At 31.2% G+C, this 21,069-nt stretch overlaps 2 protein-coding genes across 2 annotated transcripts; one reads left to right on the top strand and one right to left on the bottom strand.

The window, feature by feature from the left end:
• The first annotated feature begins 9,027 nt into the window (after positions 1-9,027).
• Positions 9,028-13,388, top strand: LOC108451473 (glycosyltransferase BC10). Its single transcript, XM_017749162.2, has 2 exons — positions 9,028-10,153; positions 12,526-13,388. Exons 1-2 carry the CDS (start codon positions 9,611-9,613, stop codon positions 13,165-13,167), a joined length of 1,185 nt encoding a protein of 394 aa, XP_017604651.1. The 5' UTR covers positions 9,028-9,610; the 3' UTR covers positions 13,168-13,388.
• A 98-nt stretch (positions 13,389-13,486) lies between these two features.
• Positions 13,487-20,689, bottom strand: LOC108451463 (probable protein S-acyltransferase 19). The gene is made up of 9 exons (XM_017749154.2): positions 20,210-20,689; positions 18,232-18,345; positions 17,201-17,596; positions 16,413-16,481; positions 16,237-16,308; positions 16,008-16,136; positions 15,827-15,907; positions 15,399-15,599; positions 13,487-14,888 (listed from the first exon to the last, which is right to left on the bottom strand). Exons 1-9 carry the CDS (start codon positions 20,252-20,254, stop codon positions 13,803-13,805), a joined length of 2,193 nt encoding a protein of 730 aa, XP_017604643.1. The 5' UTR covers positions 20,255-20,689; the 3' UTR covers positions 13,487-13,802.
• Positions 20,690-21,069: the final 380 nt, after the last annotated feature.

The raw sequence follows: 21,069 nt of genomic DNA, 5'->3' as shown, positions 1-21,069 counted from the left end.
ATATTAAAACATAAATTCATTACCACTCCACTTATATTCATTATTGAAAATTTTTCAAAAAAATATTTTTTATTTTTCTTTCACTCACATCATCACAAGTGTAATAAGATCCAATACACAATTAATTATAAACAAATCAAACATTATAGAACGAAATTTGATAAATAATCGAACTATATTTGATTTGGATCGTATCTTTTGCTAACATGATTGAGGTCCAGGAGTGTAGACAAGGGGCAGGCGATGGCCTTATAGCCCCTTCAAAACTTTAAAAATTACAAATCAGTATAATGATAAATTTACACTTTAACATTTAAAAATTGATAATTTATCTCTAGCTGTAAAAAAAAAAATTAGCTTCCCTATCAAGAGCTTATTAATTTTTTATGAATCTAAATTGAAAACCCAAAAATTCTAATATTTTTACTTATTGATTATAACATCTTTTATGTAAAAATTAAAAATGATAATATTTTATAACTCATGAATTTAGAAAAAAAAAAAAAAGGAGTGGTGTTGAGGAGGTTTAAGACATAAAGAAGGTTTGATTGGTCATTGAACAACATAGAAAAGGATGTGTTTCTTTTTTGTCTCAACTTGGCGGCCATTGATGACCGACCAAACCGCCCTTCTATGTTTTATTTGGGTAACCGAAGGTGAATGACTGACTCTGTCTTTCATTGGATGATAAAGAAATTTCCCCTTTTTGTTTATTATTTATTTTAAATCTATACCCCCAAAAAAATATATTCAAAAAAAAAAAATCTTTTTCGATCCCTAGATCGGCTTAAATGTTTCTTAATTCAATTTATAACACTTTTGGGATAATATAATATTTGGCCCTTGACTTGTAACTAGATTCATTTTGGTACTTATTTTTTTTATTCACTCCGAACTTAACAACTAGTTTCATTTTAATCCCTAAATCTGAAAATTATAAAAGTTCGGCAACGTAACATTCTGATATTGTACTATATTATCACTTAAAAATTAAAAAGATATATATAAATGTTCAAGTGATGATATAGTGCAATCTTAGAGTGTCACATACAGTGTTTTGATAATTAGACTGATATTTGAACTGATGAGACCACTGGTTCTCGATTCAATCAGTTTGATCGGTTCAACTGTTAGACAAAAAATAATTAAAAAATAATTAAAAATTCATAAAAATAAAAATAAAAAACTATTAAATCGGTTCAACCTATTCAACTACTGATTTTTGTCCAAGTTTTCAATTTTGAACAATTTTTTATTCAACTGAATCAACTCTTTTGTTCAAATCAGTATAATGATCGATTCTTAATCTAATTGGTCTGACTGACCAATCTAGTCATATTCTAAGGACATTAGTCACATCATCAAATTTTGACGAAATCCAAATTCAATGACCAAAATGAATCTAGTTGTCAAGTTCAAAAGCAAAAATTATATTACCATTTGACTTTTATATGGTATGAATTACATGATATATTAAATAAAATCAAATAAAATAACATACCATAAACTTGAAACATGGTCAAGAGCTTGAACTAGACTTCATCATGAGTCGAGTCGGATTTGGGTCGACTTGAATAATGGGTCTAAAATTATGCCCAACCCTGGCCCCAATTAAAAATATTAAACTCAAGTCCGACCTGACTTGCCCGTATTAAATTTTTTTAGATTATTTTGTATAAAACAAATTAAAAAAATATAATACATCAAATGCACTAAAAATATTAAAATAAATGTTTCCTAATGAATTGAAAATACATTTTAAAAAAAATCTTTATACTTAATAACACTAAGATAATTGCAACCTAGCAAAGCAAACACCTCTAAACTAATAGTAAAATTAATAATAAAACAATAGTTACAAATAAAAACAATAAAATAATAACAATATAATAGCGAAATGACAACAAAGCAGTAGGAAAAGAAAGTTTAGGTTGATCAGAGCCTAGCCGAGCCAAAAAATCCTACCCGAGGCTTGGCCTATGTAGAAAACAAGCCTTATTTTTTGTCCAAGCCTATTTTTCGAGCTTATATTTTTGCTTAAATCCACCCACTTTTTAGGCAAGTGTTTGAGCTTGGCGGGTGGCTCGGCCCATAATCAGGTCTAGCTTGAACTTGACCCTTAGGCTTATATTTTTACCCAAATATTTTTTTCAGATTTAATATTTTGGTTCAAATCTACCCAAATTTCGAACATTTAGCCTAACCTTTGAATAAATCTTGCATGTTGGGTAAAGCGATAAAATACTTGATGCCTCTTAGGTAAGGCCTCAAGTTTGAGTCACGTGAAATGAAAAAATAACATTTAGAAAGTTTTCTTTTACCTCTCATTAGTGATGCAATTTGACTCAACTTTAAATTTAATTTTACTCCATCAATCCAACATAGCTACAAAATAGCAAAGTGTCCAAAAACAAAGTAAAATTTTTCCTAAGTTTTCAAAATTTCCTCTTCAATCCATTCTATTTAAAAATGAATTTGTATCACTCAATTGAAAATAATTAAAATTTAAAACCGTCTGCAATCCTTGATGAAAATATTAAAACTTGACCTAAAAAAAAAATCTTGAGGTGAAACTTTTAAAAAGATGTATCTTAATAAAAATGATTTTAGCTTTTTAACAAACTTGTTTCAATATTTTATAGGCACCACTTCCCTACTTTTACACTGAAATTATACATTTAACCATATTTTAACTTATTTCTTTTAATTTGTTACAACAAAATAATATTAATTAAAAAACTCAACCAAGAATAAGTTTCCAATATTATTCTTTATTCATATTTTCTTACACTGTTATTTGGTGAGATTTAAACAAAATGTTTAAACTAAACTGGATCGATCGGTTAAACTGATTAGATCAAAATTAATTTAAAGAAAAACATTAAACTAGTTGATTCATGAATCAATACAGATTAATTGAATTGGATAGTTAAATCAATTTTAAATTTATTCTTATAATTTTTTATTAATTTATTTAATCAAATTGAACAATTAGTCTAAAATTATTATTAAGTTGGCAATAATGGACCAAATCACCGACTTTAGCATCGGCAATTTGTCGTATGAGTCATCTTTGAGTTATAAATTTGTCCTACCCAGCTTTATATATTAATGATTATCAAAATTAATAATATAAATAAAGATAGGCCACAATGACTCATTAGGATAAGTAATTAAATTTCAATATGAAATTTTAATAAAAATTAATTTGAAATAATAACAAAACGGTATCATATATGTCTTATTTTTCGGTAAAAGTATTATGAAAGTTCTTATATTAGAAGTTAGATTGCATTTTGATCTATTTATTAAAAAATAGGTAAATTAGTCCTTATACGTAGATCAAAGAGCAAATTAATCATTCTATTAAAAATTTCATCCATTTTTACTATTAACAATTGGTCCTTGTATGTCAGCATGAGATACATATCGTATGCCACGTGTCACTATTTAGTTATTCTGTCAACCACACTAATTTTTAACAATATAAATAAATAATTTTTTTAACAAAATAATCAATTTACTTTTTAATCTAACGACAAGAACTAATTTATTAATTTTTTATTCATACAACCTCTAAATACTTTACCAATTTTAATTCTATGCTTCTCTTTCACACACTAGAAGCACAAATTTTAGTAATAATAAAATTTCTATTAATTTATCTATAAAAGGCAGTAAAGTAAATTATATTTTTAGAATAATTAATATTTTAGAAGTTTTTTCTCAAATATTTTTGAAAAAAGAGTGACTAATTATTTTAGCACCCAAAAGGAAGAAAAATAATAGTTGAAAAAACCAAACCTAAGAGTCAAATGTAGGCAGCTTTTGAATTCCATACATTGAATTATCAGCTGGAATTATTTATTAAAGTGTGACAATACAACTTGTTCACTTTACATCTTGACTTCTAATTATTCAATTTTTTAGAAACTTTTTTCATTAAATATATGAATCAGACTTTCAACTCCTACCAATTACTCCAGGTCTAGAATTAAATTTCAAAATATTTATAAAATTATTATATAATTTAAATTAAGACATCAAATATACAATTAAATTATTTATAAAATCATTTAATAAATGGTTTAACGGTCCTTAAAGGCATAAACAATATTTATCATCTCTTTAGAGGTGCATGTGGGTTAGGTTGGATTGAATTCAGGTTGTGCATATATATAGTATTAGTGCACTTTATGTTTTTCCAGACTCGACTCGAAATATGAGCTCAAAGTTTTGCTTAAATTTATCTATATTTGTAAATGTCTAATCCAAGTGCGTTTTAAGCTACCCGTATTATTTGATATTTAATATTTTAGATGATTTTTCTTTTATTAAAATTTAAGATTTTAACATGTTTTTTAATGTTTATATTGTATTGTATTCTTATATATTTAATTTTATGTGATGTAAATTACATAATATATAGAATAAATAAAACGTATTATAAAAGTATAAAATGAGCTGGGACGAGCATGATCATTGAATGTTGAAGTCCGACCTATTTCTGAAACAGACTTAATTTTTCTGTCTAAACTCATTTTTCAAACATCATACTTTTATTCAATCTTTCTCATATTTTGGACAAATAGCAAATCCGTCATACTAGATCGGATTTATTTGAAATTATTATAATAAATGTATCATGTGATGAGAGACAAAATTATTATTTTATATTGAATTTATTCCATTATATATTTGATTTGGTTGCCTATATGATTTGATTCATGATTTCTTAATAAAATATAATATTTGATTATAGTTATAATTTTCTTACAATAATAATTATATGAAGAATTTTACTTTGACTCAGTAGAGTGAAAAACAAGGGGTTAAAAATTAAAATGAGAGGAATTAAAGTAAAGATTTGTTCTATTTAATTGTATTTGCAAATTGCAATTGAGGGCCAAAATAGTTTGACTTTTGACTAAGTCATGGCCGGCCGAATGCCAACTCAATTTTAAATGACTTGGAAATTTTCCAAACCACCCACTCCCCAAAATTGGCCGACCACAAGGTTAATTTTCGATAATTTGTAGTTTTAGGGTTATTATATTATTTAGTATTTGAGTTTGGCTTCAATATTTAATTTGATATTTAAATTTTTTTTTAGCTTGAATTTTTTATCTCAACCATACTTATGTTTTTTTTACTAGAATACACGTGCCAAATATTCATTGAGTCATATGTTTTCTATTGATCAGTTTATTAGATTAAACATTGACTCCAAATTCAAGTATCAATTTGAGACAAAAAACTCATGTACCAATTTAAATGTTAAAATCAAACTCATACAACAAATTGTATAGGTAAAAGTATCATAGAGGCCCCTGTATTAGGAGTCAGATTGGATTTTTCTCCCTTTACTAAAGAAATAGTCAAATTAGTCATTGCATGTTAGATAAAACAATAAGCTAGTCATTTCTGTTAAAATTTTTATCCATTTCTATTGTTAAAATTTGGCGTGGCCGACGAATAATCAAATAGCTACATGTAGCATGCCATGTATAGCTCATTCTAGTGGACAGGGGTTAATTTTTAACAGAATGATCAATTTGCTCTTTAATCTAATATACATTAGATAATTTGTCAAATTCTTTTACTAAAGATAAGGTAAAATGTAATATGACTTTTAATACAAGGACCTCTATAGTATTTTTACCAATTATATATTTACTCTATATTCAAATATTTTAATATGTGATGATTAAAATAATATATATGTTTATACAAGATTTCATGAATTAATAACTCATGTTAATCAAATTTAGTATGTTTTTTTTATTTATGTGAAGTCAAAAAAAATATTATAGGTCAAATTTTAAAAATTAAAATGTCTATAAATATCATATAAATTAGTGCATGATGTTAACCCTTCATATATTAATCATTGATAAATTAATGTATAATATAAACAAAGTGAATGTACAAATATATATATAATTAAGTTATATTAATTTAGTAAGTTGATAAATCTAACTTTAAACACATAAAAATTTCAGAGTCTAACATATAAAATTCACAAAAATGAAAATAATGTAAATATTTTAATGTCATAAGAATGTAATATTTTAAGTATAAAATAAACACGAACATAGTATTTACATTTAGGGACAAAGTTATAAATTTTTTTACAAGGCTGAAATTAAATTGTAATTTTTACGATAATAAAAATATAATTTCATCATTTGAATAGCATATATTTTATAATTTTAAAAGATTAAATCAAAATTTTATCATTTTTAGGGATTAAAGTGAAATTCACCTTTACTAATTTAAAATTTTAAAAATTTTAAGGGTTTAAATGCAAAATTTTCCATTTTAAATGTGTTGGTGGTGCCAGTCCGCCTAAATTACATTAACCAACTTCTAAATTTTATTACCTAATCAATACATTAACAATCATATATCAAATAAATATATAAAATTCATTCAATCAACAAAACTTAATATTACATAGAAATCTTAATATGTCACAGACAAAATTACAATATTAATTTTTAGACATTAATCTATAGAGCCTAAAAGCTCCATCACCTATTTTGTAAAGTTCTATAGACAATGTGTAATAAATGTAATGAATAAAATAAAAAAATAGAGATTTTTTAAGTTTTAATAGAAAGAAAGGTTAATTTTATAAATTTTTATTTTTTATTTAATTTTTTAGATCAATTGATCCCACAGCTACTAATGTGACATATTGGTCATGAAAATAAAATAAAATAAGATTCTAAAATTAAATGTTAATGAGGACAAGCTTACCAATAAAAATCCTCAAATTGCTTATATCTATCAACTTCATGATGAGGATGTGTAACCAAAGCAATAGATGGGTTATTATAGAATATTAATGGGGATATTGATATTATTATAACCCAGCATTTCACCCCATAGTTTTTTAGACAAATTTTATTACTATTTATGATCTTTTAAATTACTAAAATAAAAAAAACTTATTTAAATTTATATTTTTAAATTATTATAGTAATAACGATATCAATTAAATTAAAATTTAACCGTTCAATTATCCACAATTATTTTAGTAATTAAGTTTGCAATGTATTGAATATAACGAGCGAGTTTCATTTTGGACCTCTAACTTATTTTCTTCCTTTTTCCCCACCTTTTCTCATTGGTAATTGCTTAGTGGGGTGAACAAAATAGGCTAAAAAATTGACCCATAAAATAGGCATTTGCTTAGACTCAAAGTCATGTCACGTCAACTTCTTTGTAGTGCAAGTACCTATAGAGAGAGAGGGTCATAAATGTGCCATTGATGTCAATAATGTATTGATTGGGGGGTGATTTCATGTGTTCGGTAGAGATAAGAACAGGACGGTATAGTTTGTTATCAAAGGTAAAAGTATTATCGAATTATTTTAGAATATATCGAGATTAATATATATATATATATGTTAAATTATAAAGTAAATTAATTTTTATAAAAAATATTTATTTATATTGTTAAAAATTGATGAAATAATTTGACAGTAACAAGTGATGTGTCATGTGTACCTCATACTAATGTATATAATTTAGTTTTTAACAATAAAAATTGATGAAAGTTTTAATACAATGAACAATTTACTCTTTGATCTAACATGTTGAAACTAATTTTTTTTTTATTTTTTGAGTAAAGAGGTAAAATGCAATTCAACTCCCAGGGCTTCGATGACTAGATTCAAATTACATTTTGTTCCCTTTATTTAAAAAGTGATAAATTAGTCCTTATACATTAAATTAAAGAACAAACTAATTATTTTGTTATTATTTTTTCATTTCTACCCTTAAAATTTAAATCAGAGTTTAATACAATAATTTATTCTGTAGAAAAAATGTAAAATTTCATAAATTTGCAATTACTACATTAATTCATGTAAAAGTTCGATTTAATGTGTAATATATTAAACAAATTTATGTACCAAAGCCCCTTGTTTAAGCCTTTTATTGGATGGGCTGGTATTAAAAAGAGCCCACTTAAATGCTATATATCATAGCAAGCAATTTAAAGGAAAAAACTTGTTGTTAGGGCAAATGAAATAATATTTGAGTTAGATTTGAAAAAAAATTAATTTGATTATTGTTAAATTTAACTTGAACTCAGACAATTTGAGCTGTCAAATTAATTGAGTTTAAATATTTTAATATTTAATTTGACTCGAAGTTTAATTGAATTTTTTATCTATAATATATTCATAATATTTAAGTTTAATATATCATTTGATACTTAACTTTGACACTTTTTTAATGTGATATTTGTATTTGACGAAATTTTTTTTTTCTATATTTTGTGCTACCAGTGATTTAAATAAAAATTTTGAATAGTTTAATGACTTAAATAAAAATTATCAAATAATTTAATGACTGTTTCGTAACTTTTTGAAGTTGACCGACCAAGACAGAAATTTACAATTTTGTGACCTTAAAGTGTAGTTTACCCTACTGTTTTTTATTCCGCTTTGGTATTTAAACTATCATTTTGTCTTAATTTACTCAAAATAAAAATTTATCAATAAAAATATGACATGTCACATATTATTATTTAACATCATTAATTTTAAAGAAATGAGCTGAAAATGATATATTTAAGAAAGTAGAACATTTTTTTTACGAAATTAGGACATGAATAACGCCTCTAATAAATCAAATAAGATAAAAAAAGTTTTTTTAATGAAAATTTAAATTATCAAATTTATTCTACGAATTAATTAAATTAAATGTGGTGAGATGAATGTTTTAAGATAAAGATCAATGGTCGAATTAATCAAGTCATCAATTCGTTGATTTGATTAATTCAATTAAAAATAATTAAAAAAATTAAATATAAAAAATTAATTTAATTAATTTTTTAACTCGACCAACCTGTCTGTATTAATTTTTAATTAAATCAATTTAATATTATTCTCCAGACTAATTGTTCGACCAATTTTCAGTTAAACGGGTCGATTCGAACCGATACAAACATCATGCTGGGAATCTCATTTTCTTTCACGAATTTAATTTCTAAATCGAATCCCATGACAGAAAATGATGTTCCTTCATTTTCGGAAACTATTTTCCTGGGATTCTTGGGCTGATCGACCAGGACAAATCCATTAACGATGTTTTATGGACATTAGTGGACACGACCACTTAATGTTCATACAACAATGTTCTGTTTGGCCTTTTACTCGTCAATCTCATAGTCTTTCCCTTTCAAACTAAATGAAAATTATACGGCATTGTCGATAATGAAAATTAATATATTTTAATTGGATTTGGGCTAATTAATAGCCCAAATTACTTTCAATCAACACCAGAAAATCAAAATCAGAAGCGAAAAAAAAAAAAGGAAAACCATCGTTTTCATCTCCCTCATTACTGGTCTTAACAAGGAATCATCCTTTTCAAGAATTTTGAATTTTTTTTTGATGTTGAAAATGATGTGCTTTTGGATCTAAGTTGATTTGATTCATTGTTTGCTTGTGATTGTATTTGGGTTTTTATCGAATTGGTCGTGATCTCTTTTTTTTTTTTTCTGAAAATTTTGATTTGGTTGGTTGAAGAAAAAAAAAAAGGTGGGGGGGATCCAATCTGTTTGTGAAAATTCCTGTGTGAAAAATCGAAAACCATGGCGAGAGGTAGAGGAGATAAAGAAGATGCTGAGAAGTACACTGGTTTGCTTAAACTAGTTCAAGTTCTGTCATTTTTGGTTGTCTTCGTCGCTGGAATCATCATCGGATTAGCCACCAGTGCTCATATAAATACTTATTTCTCTTCTCAAGCACAGCTTTTTTCAACTTCGACGGTCACTTCATTTCAAGTATCGAGCAACAAAGCCAACTGCAATCAAACTCAAGCCCCATGCCCAGAGATTGATTACCTTTCAATGGATGCTTTTATTCATCCAATGAATTTAACACATAAATTATCAGATGATGAGTTGTTTTGGAGAGCTTCAATGATGCCTTATAAAAAAGAATACCCATTTCCAAGGGTACCAAAGGTGGCTTTCATGTTCCTTACTAGAGGTCCTTTGCCTTTCATGCCATTATGGGAGAGGTTCTTTAAAGACCATGAAATTTTTTTCTCTATTTATCTACATACACCTCCTGATTATTACCTTAATGTCTCTACTAGCTCTCCTTTCTATGGAAGACAGATCCCTAGTCAGGTACTTTTTCAAAGTTTTCATTTTCATCCCTAGTTCATTTTTATGTTCATTGTACTGCATCATGGTTTTGATTGATGGATTCTTGAGTTTTTTTGGTAAACATTGAAGAACTCTAGCCGTGTGCTTGATTGAAACTTAGGGAAATTGTCTTTTTGTTAAATATCAAAGGACCAATGAATTAGTCTTAACTGGAACTTAGGGAAACTCAGGCAGCTTACATTGTTGGGAAGATAGTCAAGAATTCTGAAAGAATTAGTTTTCATGAAGCGTAGAACTTACATGAAGGGTACCTTTGTCATAAAAAGACCTAATGAATTTTTCTTCATTGAAACTTAGGGAAACTGATGGAGATAGGGGAAATGATATTATTGTGAGGGATAATCACGAACCTTAAAAGGATTAGTCTTCTTAGACTGTAAAATGGACATAAAAGCTACCTTGGTCATACAAAAAAACCAATGAATTGATACCCAAAGTTGAGTGTTCCTTCCTTTCACCAATAAACTTGGAATATTATGCTATTTACATGGTAGAGGCAACTCAATATTGTTAGAGAACCATGAGGGGCTAGGAGATTCAATTATTGTTGTTGGTAAGAGGTGTTCCTTGGGATTTTAGATGGAATTTTGATGCTTTTTAGGGAGTTGTTGAGATTTAAACAATGGTTAAATGCCATGCATAATAAAGACTGAAGATGTTGTAAGGATTATAAAGCTATCTACATATTCCATAACGTTTTTTTTATTCTATAGAAACTATTAAAATACACGAGTGTTATTCCTTTCCTACATCTTCAAAGTAAAAAAATTTAAAAGTTTTACTTCCATTTTATTTTCAGATGTACTTGAACCTGTTTGTTTATTGCAAATATAAACCTCTAGAGCTAGTTTAAGAGTTTGGATGCGGAAATATGCTTTGGAGTGGTAAAAGGACCATGGAGGCCCTTGTATTGAGAGTCGGATTGCATATTGCCCCTTCTACTCAAAAAATGGGCAAATTAGTTCCTGTACGTAAGGTCAAAGAGCAAGCTAGTCTTTCTGTTAAAAATTACATCTAGTTTTACTGTTAAAAACTGGTCCTTATATGTCAGCGTAAGGTATACGTGATATGCCAAATGCAACAGTCTGGTTATTTTGTCAGCCATTTCAATTTTTAACAATAGAAATGAATGAAATTTTTAATTGAAAGAACCCATTTTCTCTTTGATCTCACTTACAAGGATTGATTTAGCTATTTTTTAAGTAAAGAGGGCAAAATGCAATTTGACTCTTAATACATGGGTCTCCATGATACTTTTACCCCTTTGGAGTTTGTTGTAAACATTTCATGATCTGTCATGTTCAAACTTCCTAGTAAGGTCTATCAAAATCTTTAAACCTTTGTCATGAAACAAGAAAAATCCTTTTTATTCTTTCAAAACATAATATAGGGGATGAACTTAATAGCCTCTTCTAATTGTATATAAGGTGACATAGGGCCTTCCATGTTGGCCATTTGAGACTACCTTATCGAATTGAATTGCCCGATATTCGTTAATTCTTAATTTTCTTGGTGTTTCATGGCCTTTCATGTTTTTTGGTCAATCTTCACTCTCCTTTTCTTCCCTTCTTTCTTTTTTTTTCTCATCTCATCCCTATTCCATCCTCTCATTGCCAAAGCTTATGCCCTTAATTTCTTCTGCCATGGTGATGGGAAACAAAGGAGTAAAACTCAATGTAAACATGAGCATAGTGTATTTATTCCACTGGTTAAAGCATGTAGCATCACATCGGGCAAAAGTATCATAGAGGCCCTTGTATTGGAGTCGGATTTTATTTTGCCCCCTTAAAAAAGGGCTAATTAGTACTTGTGCGTTAAATAAAAAAGCTAAATGGTCCTCCTGTTAAAAATTTCATCCATTTCTATTATTAATCAATCCCTATTTGTCAAAATGAGGTATGCTGCTTGGAACTGTTTGGTTATTCTGTTAGCCATACCAATTTTTAACAGCAAAAATGGCAGTTTACTCTTTAATCTAATGTACATGGATTAACTTGCTCATATTTTAGTAAAAGGGTACAATGCTATCGAACTCCTAGTACAAAGGCTCCTTGATACTTTTACCCATCATCCTAATGTAACTTTTTATTCCTAGGTCAAGGAAGGTATAACTATCTGTTCTTACCTGCACTGACATATGACCATATGACATGATTGCTTTCTAACCATGTATTTGTTATCTTCTTAGGCCACTTGTTTCTATTCAACTGCCTCTGTTTTTTTTCTTGAACAACTGTTTTTGCTGCCGTATTATTGTTAGGAAGTAATGTTTTTGGTTGATCAAAGGGATATAACTATTTATTTATTTGATGTGCCGATTTTCTTTTGTTTAGCGTGTGGAATGGGGGTCCTTTCTACTTGCCGATGCAGAGAGGCGGTTACTAGCCAATGCACTGCTCGACTTCTCAAACGAGCGATTTATTCTTCTTTCCGAGAGCTGCATCCCAGTCTATAACTTCCCAACTGTCTACAAGTATCTCATTGGTTCTACCTACAGTTTCGTTGAATCATACGATGATCCAACCCGCTATGGTCGTGGTCGGTACAACCGTAAGATGCTTCCTCACATTAAGCTCTATCAATGGCGAAAAGGATCCCAATGGTTCGAGATGCAACGTTCAGTTGCAACATACATTGTCTCAGACGCCAAGTACTACAACCTTTTCAAGAAGTATTGTAAGCCTGCATGCTATCCTGATGAGCATTACATTCCAACTTACCTGAACATGTTCCACGGATCATTGAATGCAAATCGGACCATAACCTGGGTCGATTGGTCAATGGGAGGCCCTCATCCAGCAAAATATGAGGGAGTTAATGTCACAGAAGGTTTTATACAATCCATAAGGAATAACGGAACGCTTTGTTCGTATAACGATGAGCTAACATCGGTATGTTATCTCTTTGCTCGAAAATTTGCTCCGAGTGCATTGGAGCCTTTGCTCAACCTCAGCTCGACTGTGATGAACTTTTGAGAGATTAAATCAGGCAATGGTTGAAATTCCTTTCCTCCCCATTGAGTAATCATTTAATTTTTTGGGGGAAGTTTCCAGATTTTTACAGGCTCCTACCATTGTTATCCAATTTTTTATCTCTAACTTTGGTTCTTATGTACAGATAGGTTCAGGACAAAATTGCTTTGTTGCAAAAATTTTGAAGGATAATAGATGAGTTGTATCTTTTGGTTTTGCACAAATGGTCCCAAGTGATTACAAAAATTACAAAATCCCAATGTGTTTCCCTTGAAAAATATGCTTTCATGGGGGTATAATTTGAGAGCTGCCATTGACAATGTTGTTTCTTGTGATTGAAGCATGATCATAAATAGCAGTAATGTCAACAAATGTTTCTAACCATCAACCATAAATCTTGAAAATTATCTTACAAGTGACGATACAAAAATCCAACAACTGAAAATAAACAATCTCGAGCTTTTTCGGATCATTTGGGAAGAGACAACTTGAACCATGCAATAATCTAGTCAGCAACATATCAAAATTGCAAGGTTCCAGTGTACAAGCATCTCAGACGAGAGGCTTTTTCGATCTCTGTTACCCTTTGATTCAAGGGGAAAAATGTGCAGAAACTTCGTTAGTAGTTGGACTGAAATCTACTTAAAACCGGAAACAGATGCAGCAGAATTGTTTTCAAAGCCTCCAGGGACAAATACAGGAAGTTGGTTCGAGACCGAGTCCCTTTTGAATCTAGATTCTCGAGGCAAGTTCAGACCTACTCTTTCTTGAGCTTCCCTCAAACCAGAACCCTTATCGTTTCTCAAACTATCCCTAACAGGAACACTCGAAAGTGGGCCGCCAAAGAAAATAGAGTCTCCTGTATACAGTAGCTTCTCTACCTGTTGTGCTGGACCCCTTGCTTGCAAAGACAACTCCTGCTGCGGAAAACCAACCCTTCTACCCTGCATGCTAGTTTCACCACTAGAATTTGGCAAACCCGTTTGTATAGACGATCTATTCCGAGCATCGGTTGCAGAAACGGGGACTGATACGTACCTACCAGCGTCTTGATCCCATACAACTGAAGTCCTTTTGACGTCTCTAAGAAGAGAAGCAGCAGGAGCAGAAAGCAACAATGGATCAACGGTTGCACCCCTATGCATTACCCTATCATCAGGAACTGACGGACCAGGTCTGATGGGATTGTTGATAACAGGAAATGAAGGATTAGACATAAAGGTACGATCTGGAATGGCAGGAGCTGAGGTAGCTATATTAAAACGACCACCTTGAGTTTGAGGTAATGGGCTAAGTGAGACCGACTCGTGAATATGGCTTGGACTGCTGAAGCTACTTACGCTTTGAGTTCCTGTCTCGTACTCATCACGGCTACCTTGACTCGGAGCAAAAGAGTTTCCTAGTGGCGATAATCGCTGGTCATGCTTTACCTCTTTATTTAAACCCGTATCTGTGCTAACACTACTTCTAATGCTCATGTTGCCACTGGAACTATGTTCAGGATCTCCCATACGACGATTATCAACAGGCCGTAGAACAGATGAGGATGCTCTTGCTCTGGCTGCTGCTCTCATAGCATCAGTAGAATCTAACTTTGCCAGCTTCCACGCACTAATACGAACCGGCCTTTTAGGCCCCTTATTCTCTCTTTCTGCAAAACCAGCTGCATCCGGGTCAACAGTCGAAGGAAGCATTCCAGGCTCCAAATGAGGCACAACTTCATCCTGATGTATCCACGTCCAACAGAGGTTTAAAATCATTAGTTTTATATTCTCAAAAAACAAAATCATCAATTTTATGGGTAAAAATATCGTAGAGACCCTTGTACTAGGTGTCATATTGCATTTAGCCCCCTTTACTAAAAAAATGAGTAATTTAGTCCATGTACATTAGATCCTTTTTGTTAATATTTTCATCCATTTTTACTGTTAAAAACTGACATGACTGAAAGAATAACCAAACAGTAACACGCGATGTGCCACATGTACCTCATGCTAACGTACAAGGGCCAGTTTATAACAGTAGAAATGGATGAAATTTTTAATAGGAGGATCGATTTACTATTTGATCTAAGGTACAGGAGCGACTTTGCTCATTTTTTAAGTGGAGAGGGTAAAATACAATTCCACTCCTAGTACAAGGGCCTTCATAATACTTTTACCCTGTTTTATACTAAAAAAATACGCATCAACTGGAGAACATAGATTCAAAAGGCAACATGCAGGATTAATTACCTGATAATCCACAAAAACTCTAGGAGGGGTACACCATGCCCCCTTGTACTGTAGGCCAAGCGAACTTCCACCACTCATGCCGGTTGTAGCTGATCCAGACGGAGAGTACACCACATTGGGCAGCTCCTCATCCACGGATGCTCCAGCAGGCGCTTCACTCATCGCTCTCATTGCCACAACATATTCATAGGTTGTAATGCCCTGATTCCATGTAAATGTCAAAAGGGTTGCCACAAAAATTGCCTTAGTGCTTGCTCATATGACAACTCTATTTACCTTATTCAGTATATCTGGTAACCAAAATGTACAAAACTCAAAATTACAGCAATTCTAGCTATAAATGTGAATATCTTCAAATTTCATCATCTTATAGCTAGAAACTAGCTCACCATAAAAGAACAATAATGCTTCATTTCTAGGAAACTAACCTTTCTAATTAGTATAATGTGGAAGAAGAAAAGTTCACCCAGAGGTACACAAGCCAGGACAGAAACTGCAGTACATACGGCCTACAAAATTTTTGGATCCAGTTAGTTTTGGAAATGGATCCAAAAATTACAAAAACACAAATTACACATCATCTTCAAAGCATTTAGTAAGGGAATGTACCACTACTGTTGCAAATGGAGCCCGAGAAAAACCATTTCCAAGCCTATCAATAATCTCAGTCTCCATGCCCTTCTTGTTAACAAAGCAACGAACCAGGACAGCAATACCGACACCGGCTTCCATAACTAACTGAACGATTTAGAGGGGAGGTGGGATTGAGGGAGAGAAGCATCATCGTGAATTGGGAAGTACGATTTTTATATAACAAACAACAAACTAGAAAACATACCCAAACAATACTGACGGCCATAAGAGAGATGAATGTAACATAATTTTTGTGTCCTACACAATTGTTTAACCACTGCAGCCACATATGAGATGGAGATTAATTTCCACATACAAATAAACAGCATATTCCACAAACAATTATGACTAAAGAACACGAAACAAGATGAAAATAGTTACCCGGCAGTGATGATCAAAACCATCAACACATTTATCACAGCTTCTACAATGTTTACTAAACTTGCGCACCTGCATTGTGGAGATCATTCAGAAGTGAGAAAGAAAGCCATACGCCATATTAAGGTACTGCCAACCTTTCAAATCCTGATCAGCAAAATGTTTGTATATAACATTCAAGTGATCCCATACAATTTCATTGGTTTTAATTATTGGAATCCATATATTCGGTTGACGTTGTTCAATTTTCTTCAATCTGCATTACTTTCACTGTTGCCTTAGAACACATCTGGCAGTAGCATTGACAGATGCAAACATAAGTCATAGCCAGTAGTCACATGGACTTGCAAGGGATGATAAGATTGGTGCTAAGCATGTCATATGAAAATCCAGGGAGTAGTGAAGAAAACATAGTAGAAAAATAGCGGACTAGAGGTGATGCAGGCCGGACAAGGTATACATCATCTATCATGAAAATGACTGAGGCAGCTTGAAGTGTTGGAGATGGAAACTCAAAATAGTTATGACAAAAAAAACTATGAACATGCTAATGAAAAAGTAGTGTATTTTTCCCTTTATTTGATCTCGGGAACATTAATTCTGACTCAATAATTTTATCAAGCATGTTACCCTACCCTCGTAATTGCATTAGAACAAAGATAATAAAAGCAAGTTTCCAAATTTATTGCAGGAAATGTTAAGGACACCATGGACATAAAATTACTAAAAATGATGAAAATTAAAGCTGATATAACATAATAAAAAGGGTAGCCAAATAGGTTCCAGAATACCTCAGCCTTGCACAACGTACAATACAAAGCGTCTTCACTGCCTTGCTCAGCAGCCGCTTCCTGCTTGCGACAATCTTCATGGACAAATAAAGCACAAAAGATTCCTCCAATGCAACAAGATTTCCTGCTTGTATACTCTGTCGGAGCGTCTATTGTTCCAGGATCTCCCACCGAACCTTTCATACTTGAGTTCGGTGCTGCCCTGGAACTTCTAGAAACTGTTGATGGCGATGAATGCAGTCCACTGCCAAACTCATCGTATTTTCTAGGTAAATCCTTCACTGATAACCCATGCTTTTCAAATTTGTTTGATCCACCAATAAACTTTGACATGATACCAGGATCAGCAGGGTTAATTGCAGTACATCGAACATAAAGTATAAAAACTAGGAGTGCCTGCATTGCAATCAAAAGAACAATGGCAGTGACATAAGACTCAATGGTTATGGTTGTGGATTGGTAAAAGTACCATGGAAGCCCTTGTACTAGGAGTCGGATTGCATTTTGCTCCCTTTACTCAAAAAATGAGCAAATTAGTCCTCATATGTTAGAGCAGAGAGCAAATTGGTCATTCTATTAAAATTTTCATCCATTTCCACTGTTAAAAACTAGTCTTTGTACATCAACATGAGGTACACGATACGTGCCATGTGTAACTGTCTTGTTATTCCATCAGTCACACCAGTTTTTAACAGTAGAAGTGGATGAAAATTTTAATTGAAAGGATTGATTTGCTCTTTGATCTAACGTACAGGGACTAATTTGCTCATTTTTTTAGTAGAGGGGGCAAATGCAATCTGATTCCTATTACAGGGGCCTGTATGGTACTTTTACCGTTGTAGATTACTTTATGCAGATTGAAAGCAAAAATTATTGTTGCCAAAAATTATTTGTACTTAGATCTTAGCATGGAAGCAGAGGCATTAAAGGTTTTCTAAATTGAAATCTGCATAGGTCTTTCATGCAAAAAAATAAGAAATAAAGGATTTTTTGTAGCCCTAATATAAATATAACAAATGAAATTCACATACCACCAGTGAGTAATTTCCAACCAGAACATATTCCCAAATGCGCCCTCCAACGAAAGGAGCGAAGAAAGCATAAAATGCAACCACTAACAAGCAGAACACAGTAATTGCAACAACCTATCAAGAAAAAAAGAGGTTATCAACTTCAAGCAAATATAATTATATGAAAGTAATCAGAAAGAGTTATTTATAGGTGCCATTTGCATGTGATTGCAATACAAAGGTTATCACACACACACATGAAAAGACATAGATTATTTAATACATATAGATTTGAATTTTTAAAGAAGTTAAAGCATGAAGATCATCTCAAAACCCAATGAATGACTTCATCCTAGAAGACTGTTAATCATTGAGTACCGTACTGGTCAGACCTATGGATTAGAATCAGACAAATAGTTCAATACCCCCAAGGGATTTTTTTTTTTTATATACCAATGAAGCCTCCCTCCAAGATTTATCTATTTTAAACCTAAAAAACATGTTTACCTCTGAACCTCTAGGATAGTGACACTTGTTTTACCAAACATGTGCCTTAATTTGTCTTCTTCTTACTCTGATCATTGTGATTGGATAAAACTATTGAAGTGTACCCAACTCAGATACTTGTTTAATAAACATGTTGTGAAAGTTGAAAGTAACTGACAGAAAGTAGGATTAGTTTGAGAATCAAACATGGATTGAACCTTATTCTTATCCTCTCAGATTAGGCTTAGAGATGACGTTCACAATAAACCACCAAGACATGTAGAACTTTTCAAAATGGAGATACCCCAACAGTCATTCTCAAGGTGCTGTATACAGCTTCCCCTCCTAAAGTTTCTTACTCCATAAATTGAAGTATGCGTAATTCAGAGATGGCCCCCCTTCACCAATTTAACATATAGAGAGGCAAAGTACCATGGAGGCCCCTGTACTAGGAGTCAGATTGCATTTTGCCTCGACTCAAAAAATGGGCAAATTTGTCACCATACGTTAGATCAAAAGGCAAATTGGTTTGTTCTGTTAAAAATTTTCATCCATTTGTACAGTTAAAAACTAGCATAGCTGACAAAATAACCAAACAGTGACACGTGGCATGCAACGTGTGCCTCATGTTACATGGACCAATTTTTGACAATAGAAATAGATGAAACTTTTAATAGAAGGATCAATTTGCTCTTTGATCAAACATATAAGAACTTATTTACCCATTTTTTGTGTAGAGAGGGCAAAAATGCAATCTGACTCCTAGTACAAGAGCCTCCATTACAGTTCTACCTATATGGAGACAGATTTCGAGAAGCAAGAAAAAGTTTGGAACCATTTGGTGGCCCAACCACATTTTAGTCGTTCCAAAACCAGCTTTAAAAACTAATGTTCCTAATAAACCGAACCTTTTTTTACCCTCGACCAGATCAACTCTTCATGAGGATATTCTTCGAAAATCAACTCTAGCTAGCAACAGAACTCAACAATGCAGATGGCTTCTCAGGTATGAAGAAAAAAAGGAAACATTTCTTCTACTTTTTCTTAAGCATTATCCTCTAATTCAAGAACTGTAGAATCCAGAATTTTCCGTTTGAATAATAATGAGAATAGTTTTATTCTTTCCTCATCCATACAATTAATAACTAGAACATTACTAAAACTGAATGAACCGTACTGAACTACAAAAACATGGACTTTGAATTCATAAAAATCGAACCCTCCTCAGTCTATTAGTTCAAAATTACAGTACTACACACTATGCTAACCCATCAGGTTGAAGAAAGTCAATGCTAATTCAACATGCAAGAAACAATAATTACACTTAAAAAAGCATATTTCAACACTAAATTTCATCACTAAATAGGATGAAAATAATTAAATCGAGAGCAACCCACATGAAATTCAGCAGCAAACAGCTAAGAACTAAAAACCCAATGAGCAAACATGGATCAAATAGAAATTTTAAGCATATTTTTGCATCAAAAAGCGAAAAAAAAAAAAGACCCATTACCTGAAAGGTATGAGCAGGTAATTGCCATCCATGCTTCCTCATCATAAATACCCTGCAAAATTAACACCTACCCAGAAAACCGAAAACCCTAACTACAAAAAACAAATAACCTAGTGACAAACTCCCATTAAAAAAAAGGCTTTGGAAGAAGCAAAGAGAAAGAAATGGGTTTCCCTCTTTGAAACCCAAACACCAAATTAAAAACCCAGAAAAATAAAATTAATGTTAGTAATGTGTTAGCAGTGGGAAGTCAAAGTTAGTATGTGAAAATCAGATGAAAGCCATAAGAGGGAAAACATTTAGGGAGAAAGGGTCATGAGATAGAACAAGAGTGAAGAAAAAGTAGAGAATGTGAAAAACTGTTGGAAAAATAAAATTTATAAAAAAAAAGCAGAAATTGACAAAAGAGAAAATCGTTGACACAAAAAGAAAGGGGAGAGAAAATCTGCGGACTTGGGTAATAAAACCGAAATCAATTTTTTTCTTAACTTTTCCCCATTTTAATAAAATTAAAAATATTCCATTTTCAGATAGAAATTATATATGTTAAATCATATGTAATTTATGAAATTATTTTCAGAATTAGATTGTTTGAATTGGTTAAATTAAAATTAAAATATATATTTAAAAAAATTACATCATTAATTTTTATTTGATTGATACAAACAATTTATTAAGTTTAATTAAAATTTTAAAAGAAATTAATTCAATCAATCCGGTCAGTACCAATTAATTTTTTATTATAATTGTATTTACTGATTCTTACATTTATATAAATTTATCTCTCCTTTTTGTAGAAATATATAATTTTCTGTTAATTGAAAATATAGTTTTGCTTTATATATATTATATTATATTTT

The sequence above is a fragment of the Gossypium arboreum genome, chromosome 7 (assembly GCF_025698485.1).
Source record: "Gossypium arboreum isolate Shixiya-1 chromosome 7, ASM2569848v2, whole genome shotgun sequence".
NCBI lineage: Eukaryota > Viridiplantae > Streptophyta > Magnoliopsida > Malvales > Malvaceae > Gossypium > Gossypium arboreum.
The sequence above is the reverse complement of the archived record's forward strand: the minus strand, read 5'-3'. Positions and strand labels throughout refer to the sequence as shown.